This window comes from Lactuca virosa, chromosome 6 (assembly GCF_052849685.1).
Source record: "Lactuca virosa cultivar CGN04683 chromosome 6, Lactuca_virosa_CGN04683_v6, whole genome shotgun sequence".
NCBI lineage: Eukaryota > Viridiplantae > Streptophyta > Magnoliopsida > Asterales > Asteraceae > Lactuca > Lactuca virosa.
This window is the reverse complement of record NC_136431.1, coordinates 57,831,833-57,838,727: the sequence shown is the minus strand read 5'-3', so window position 1 is coordinate 57,838,727 and position 6,895 is coordinate 57,831,833. Positions and strand designations below refer to the sequence as shown.

The following is a 6,895-nucleotide window of genomic DNA, read 5'->3' as shown; positions in this document are numbered from 1 at the left end:
GAAAGGCTAAATTAGCCATTCTAAGGCTATAAAATCCTAATTATGTATAACTATAAAGCATACGCCAAACAAATAATTATGGCAAGTTCAATTTCATAAGGAATGAATTCCTAGGCTAAGGCATCATTTATACTGTTTCAACAAAATTCCTTAGCCTACACCTAGCTAGCATGCAATCCTAATTGCTCATAATACGCTATTTCTGCTCTGCAATACTAAAGATAACAATGAGGTATTTTGTGAAACTGCCGCTCGAGCACTGGTCGATTGTACACACTGCTTCTCTGGGTTTTCCTTTTATAAAAAGTCTTCATTCCTTGTTAAATTCTTTAAAATGTTCAAACCCTCGGTTTGAGTTTGGAATCACCCAAAGGTTCATCAAAATCCCTCAAAATGGGGCTTTGATACCAAATTGTAACACCTCAAAATTTAGACCAAAATTTTCAAATTTTAAAACTTCCAAAAACAGAGTTTTGCAACAAGATCAATTACAAATCATTTCAAAACATAAGTGTCATAGTTATCAGAGTACAAAAGATCATGTCCCAGTAATAAATTCCCACTGCATGTGTACAATCAGACCTTCGCCTTCCCGCGGTCCTGCGAAGTACCTGCTACATACAAATCAACAACTGTAAGCACAAAGCTTAGCGGGTTCCCCCAATATACCACATACATCACAACGTAAAATAAATAGCTATGGGTTATCAATAACCTTGGGACTATCAGCAGTCCCGGTGAGCTAACAGCATGCTTGGGAGGTTATCTACAACCCTCGGTTGGCTATCAGCAACCCCAATTACAACAAACATCATATCAACACATAACATAACATAGCATAACATAACATAACAGCTAGACCCAACTGGTCTTATCATACCACGCAGGTAAGAGTAAGTGAGGAGACTCACCTGGTACTGATGACACGAAAACCTAGCACCCGAACTGTCGCATCTAAACTCCGCTTAGCTAACAAAATAATTAACCTTAATTAAAATTAAGGTCCAAACCACTCACGAGTCCAAGGTCCACAGTTAATCCTTCTAGGGGCAAAAAAGGACCAATTTGCCCCTCCGTAGGTCCAAAACCCTAAACTTTGACTAAAAGTCAAAGTCAGCAAAAGTCAATAGAAAGTCAACACCCAGAGAGTACGATGGGCGTACCATCAGACTAAGCACTCGACGGGGATCCTCCAGACTATGTTGCGTGTCGCTGTGAGTACGCACAACGTACTCCACAGACTTCCATTTCCTCACTTTTGGGGTCTTAATCCGTTAAGACAACCATTCCATCCATAGATCTGACTAATTTAAGAGCTCTTAATCCATAAAGTCGTGGGCTTTAAGCCTTTTCATGTCTAGGAGAGGCTAAAACGCCATTTCACCCATTTTAAAGTACTTTACTCATGCATGAGGTCAAAAGAAAGATCAAGCAAGCATTTTTATCAACCTAGGTGCCTTAAGATATATGAAAGGACATCTTAAACTCTTTGGAGAGTCTCAATATTCGAAAGGTCCAAACTTGGGGACTTAAAATCATGAATCTTACACTAAAGAGATCTAGAAGAACACTAGCCAAGGTATAAACTTTATACCTGAAAATGATGCACAAAGGTGGGGAGTTTCTGGATCTCGAAGCTGGATGATACCTTCTTCTTCTTCTATAACCTTCTTCTTCTTTTACAAGAGTCAAGAACCACTCAAAACTTGAAAAAACACACACTCAAGCTACACACGAAATTAGGGTTTTAGAGAGGGTCGGAGGCTGATAAGGGTGGCTAGAAATGAGACCATAATGTTCTTTATATAGGGACCAAAGAAAATATTAGGGTTTTGCATCCGAGCATAGTACGCCTAGCGTACCCTTTGGCACGCCCAACGTACTAGGTGACCTCCACGATTTGCATGGTGCATGAGTACGCTGCGCGTACTGACTTGCCAACCTATAATATTAAGGGACTGATTTTGACATAAAAAGGAAAGATTCAAGAATGATAATTGTACCTCATTTCGGGATGTTACACATATATTTTTTATTTTTTATTTCTAAAGTGAAAAATAATTAATATAAATATAGAAAATCAATGACTATGAACCAAAATTAAAGTCAATGTCTATATGTCCAGTGGCGAATCCAGACTGAAAGTTATCCGGGGTCCACTATATCGTTTCCGGCCGATGCGAGCGACTTCCGACGACTGGCCGATTGTGTCTCAAGCTACCTTTCTTGGTGTGCAAGTCGGTAGTTGTGGAAGCAGGTAGTTAGGATATCTTAAAAAAAGAAGAAATTTGTTTTTTATGGTATAGAAGAAAGAATAAGAGGTGACACTCTTTTATTAAGTGGGGACATTGAAGATATATGAGTATAAAATAGAATATATATATATATATATATATATATATATATATATATATATATATATATATATATATATATATATATATATATATATATATAAGGTGAGCCAACCTGAAGTGCATACACCCCACTTACCAAAGGGTAGCTCCGCCACTGTATGTATCAAAGGGATAACCGGACTTCCCCTTCATTTTGTCAAAAGTGACCAAATCGAGCCGACAAAAACCATTTTGTTAGCTTAAAACTTAAAAGATACGAAAATAAACTTTAAGAACCGAAAGAATAAAATCGAAATACATAATAGAGCTTCTGCATCATTTTCCCTTTAATAAAATCAAATAACACTAGTTTCAACCCACTTTCTAAATCACGTAAACATTGTTTTGGGAAAAAGAGTTTTCTTTGCATCTTTACAACTATGTCTTAGCTTTAACTTGTTGCAAATTTATTAATATGCTTTTAAATTTTTAATACCCATCATGCACAAAAGCTCATAAACGTTTTTTAAATAAGTTGTCATAATATTGTATTAATCTGTTATTTCTCAATAAAAAATTTCAAACATATTTGATTAATTATTAGTTTATTACGAGATATCAATAAAAAATTTTATTTACGAAGCTGTTTAAATAACACTTTGAATATTAACCAACGGTATACTTAAAATAAAAATAAAAATAGTTACTCAAATGCACTATTTAATTTTGTCCGAAAATATTTTTGATTTAAATGCCATGTCCAAAAGTCTCCACTGTTGAATGTGGATGCAGCCCTACCCCTCTGTTCTCTCTCGCTCTGTCAACGAAGATTTTCGCGCGTCGATTCACACCAGGTATGCTTAATCGCAACTATTATCAGCTATTGACACACACTACTTGCTAGCTTTTTCTTATGATTGATTCTTTGATAAGTTCATTTTAGATTTATCGTTCATTTTATGATTTTTAGGTTATTGTCAATTAATGTCTACGAACCTTGATACCATTGAATCGAGTTCCGATGCTGTTGTTTCAGCTGAACTTCCGAGTAACAGTGATGCCGCGTTAAGTAACGAGGTTAACGTTGCGGTTGGGGTTGGGGATGAATTGTTAGAATCGAATACTGGAACCCTAACGACGAAACCGTCTTCTGATCATGATGGAGGTGGTACTGTTGCTCATGATTCGGTTAATGATGCTAGGGTTTCTCGAGATGAAAGAGAGAATGTTGAGAAAACTGTAGATGAAAAGGAAGAAGAAGAAGTTAATCATGAGGAAAAGGAAGAAAAAGAAGTTAATCACGAGGAAAAGGAAAAGGAAGAAGAAGAAGAAGTTAATCATGACGAAAAGGAAGGTGAGTATAAGGTCTCCGATCTGGTTTGGGCAAAGGTAAGGAACTATCCATGGTGGCCTGGACAGATATTTGATCCATCTTCTTCAACAGATGTGGCAAGGAAATACTCAAACAAAAAAGGGTTTCTCATAGCATATTTTGGTGACCAAAGTTTTGCTTGGAATGAGAAGTCAAAAATCAAGCCATATAGGAAGAATTTCTCAAAAATGGAGAAACAAAGTAATAGCACAAAGTTTTTTCATGCTGTTGATTGTGCTTTGGATGAAGCTTTGAGGCGAATCGAGTTTGGATTATCCTGTTCTTGCTTGTCCAAAGAGGTACATGATAAAATCAAATCCCAAACATTTGTTAATGCTGGAATTAAGAAAGAAGATAGTAGAATCGATGGTGGTGATCGCTTTTCTACTGTTGCCACTTTCAAACCTGCTAATGTTGTTCAATCTGTGCAAGATTTAGCTAGAGAACAGTTCGATGGATTCAACAAATTACAGGTTTTGTCACTTAATACTCAGTTATTCTCATACTATCGTTGGAAAGGGTATCATCAATTTTCTACACGCTATTTTTTAGATGGATTAGATGAGAAATTAGAAGAGAAGTGTTCTGAGATTCCTATAATTGCAAAACCATCTTCTTCAGATGAAAAGGTTTCATCTAAAAAAAGGAAGTTGAAAGATAAGAAGATTGTTAAAGATGAAAAACAAAAACCAGCTTCTGTAAGTGAAGAGAAAGTTTCTAAAAAAAGAAAGTTAAATGGTTCTGATAGTGTGAATTCACAGAAACACAAACACAAACACATGCGTAATGGTAATGGTGATACTGATATGATCCCAAAAAAGAAACTGACAAAAGATGGTGGCAACAAAAGTCGGAATGGAATTGCAGATAGAAAGCCATCAATTCCAATTCCGATTCCAACACCAAAAAGACTCTTTGGGGTTGGTGACAGCATCTGTAGAATTGCTAAAAAACTATCATTGTCGCCTTTGATTCCCATTCCCAAGAAGGAATCTGAATCGGAATCGGAATCCCAATTCCAGTCCCAGGTACCAAAGGATTCCAATTCCAATTCCAATTCCAATTCTATTGATGAGAAGCGTGTTGACCAAACTCAGGAGTCAACAAAGTCTGATGATGTGTCAACCAAATCTGAGATAAGTGATTCGAGTCTGAAAACTACAAACAAAGAGAAGTTTGCTGCACTGATTCTAAAGTTTACAAATTTGGATTCCATTCCATCGGTGACAAATCTGAATGAGATATTTAGGGTGTATGGGAGTTTGATGGAATCAGAGACTGAAGTGTTGAAGAAGAGTAGTTGTGCTAAAGTTGTGTTTGAGGAAAAAACAAATGCAGAAGCTGCTTTTAGTAGTGCTGGAAAGTTTGGTATTTTTGGACCTTCTCTTATTAGTTACAGACTTGATTATTCACCAACACCAAGGAAAATTTATACAAGAAAGGGAAAGAAAAAGAATGTTTGATGATTAAGGTAATATAATGTACTTTTAGGTATATATAATTAGGTAGCCTGAAGGTTTTAACAAGAGAGGTTATGAAGTAGTGTAATTTTTTAAGTAAAAAGTAATATCTTCCTGTTGGATTTTGTATTTGGTAGTATGGATATGGATTATTACACCTTAGGATTGGTATGAGGTATTAAATTTTATCAATATGTTTCGTTTTTAGAAAATGATTGAATGAAATCGCTTATTCCTGTTGACTGATTTTGGAGGTGGGTTTGATTGCTGACTTGATTGAAAATTGAATTCCATGGAATGATGAATTCATTATTGTTTTAATTGATTTCATTATATCCGATCCATCCTATAAAACACTTATGGATCGAATTGAAACCGGTTTGGAAAAACCGAAATTTCATTAATTAAGTTTCATTGGTTTTATCATTTACGAAATATGCTGGTTCACATTTTGTATCCGTTTAATTTTGGTGTCAAATAAAAATAGAGAATTAGGATTTGTCGTGTCATTATTTTATAGATATTAGTAGAAATAAAATGACATTTAATTTCTAGTAGAAAAAATTGATTAAGAAATCATAATTATCAGCATCATTAATGGAAGATTATCCTTAACCAAAAACCGGTTAACCTTTTTTTTTTTTATCGTAGTTCTATGTTCAAGAAATTAGTGAACCGATTGTATCGGTTAACCTTTAAAATACGATTTTGGTTCGTTTAACCCTCCATGAACAATTGAACACCCCTACTTCCCTACATGGACCTGAAACACATAACACGGTAAGCACGAATGCTTAGTGAGTTCTCCAAAATACCACATACAACACATTCGCCACTCGAGGCTATACTCTGTAAGACCCTCAGGTCTATGTGTCTCAGCGGGACCCTCCATTCCTGTAGCTCGTTGGACTCTCTGGTCCGGTCTAGCTCGTTGGACCCTCCAGTCCGGTCTGATTGAGGACCCTTTGGCCTCATAGTTCGTTGGACCCTCTGGAATATGATGATTGAGGTGCAGAATTCCACGTAGAGATCCAAAGTTACATCCAAGACACATCCAAAATATTATACAATTTATCCACACATGATGGGCATTGAAACATTTTAAGCAGATTTTTGATGTAAAACACATTCATACACATTATATATGTTAAATTCCATTAAGTATGTATGACCCAATTAAGCCTTTTGGCCTCTTAATGATCCCATAAAGAGACTGACTCTGATTGTTCAAATTCAGAGTGTTTGGTTGAAACCTTTTTAGCCTCTTAATCGGTCAGATGTAGCAAAAAATGGTCTGAATCAGAAAGAGATATTGAGGAGTATAGATGAAATGAATCAGAAAGAGATATTGAGGAGTATAGATGAAATAAATTCTATCTGGTACCCTTACCCTAAAAACACATCCACCTTTTTTTTTCTTTCCCCCTTTTTCTGTACATCGAGCACTCCTTCCTTATTCTCCCTCTTCTTCAGGCGTCGGTAGCTTCCCTGCTAGCCTTTGGCTTCATCGCCATGCCTCCTGCTAGCCTCCGGCAACGTTGCTCCGTTTCCGCCTTCGTCATCTCCCCCCTCACATCCTCCCATTTTGCTGGTAAGTTTTTTTTAATTTTTTTTATTTTTTGCTCGAAATTGATGTTTGAATTGTGTTATTGTTGCTCGATTTTTGTATGAAATTGGTGTTTCGATGGTGTTCTTGATTCTCTTTTTTTTTTTTGTGGTTTGTATCA

At 36.1% G+C, this 6,895-nt stretch overlaps 1 protein-coding gene across 2 annotated transcripts; it reads left to right on the top strand.

The window, feature by feature from the left end:
- Window positions 1-3,085: 3,085 nt before the first annotated feature.
- Window positions 3,086-5,410, top strand: LOC145120581 (PWWP domain-containing protein 5-like). Of its 2 annotated transcripts, none has more exons than XM_079056388.1 (2): window positions 3,086-3,190; window positions 3,373-5,410. In XM_079056388.1, the coding sequence occupies exons 1-2, from the start codon at window positions 3,088-3,090 to the stop codon at window positions 5,169-5,171; spliced, it is 1,902 nt and encodes a 633-aa protein (XP_078912514.1). In that variant the 5' UTR covers window positions 3,086-3,087; the 3' UTR covers window positions 5,172-5,410. The 2 variants fall into 2 exon arrangements, with proteins under 2 accessions (XP_078912514.1, XP_078912513.1); XM_079056387.1 differs by having other exon boundaries at window positions 3,307-5,410.
- The last annotated feature ends 1,485 nt before the right edge of the window (window positions 5,411-6,895 follow it).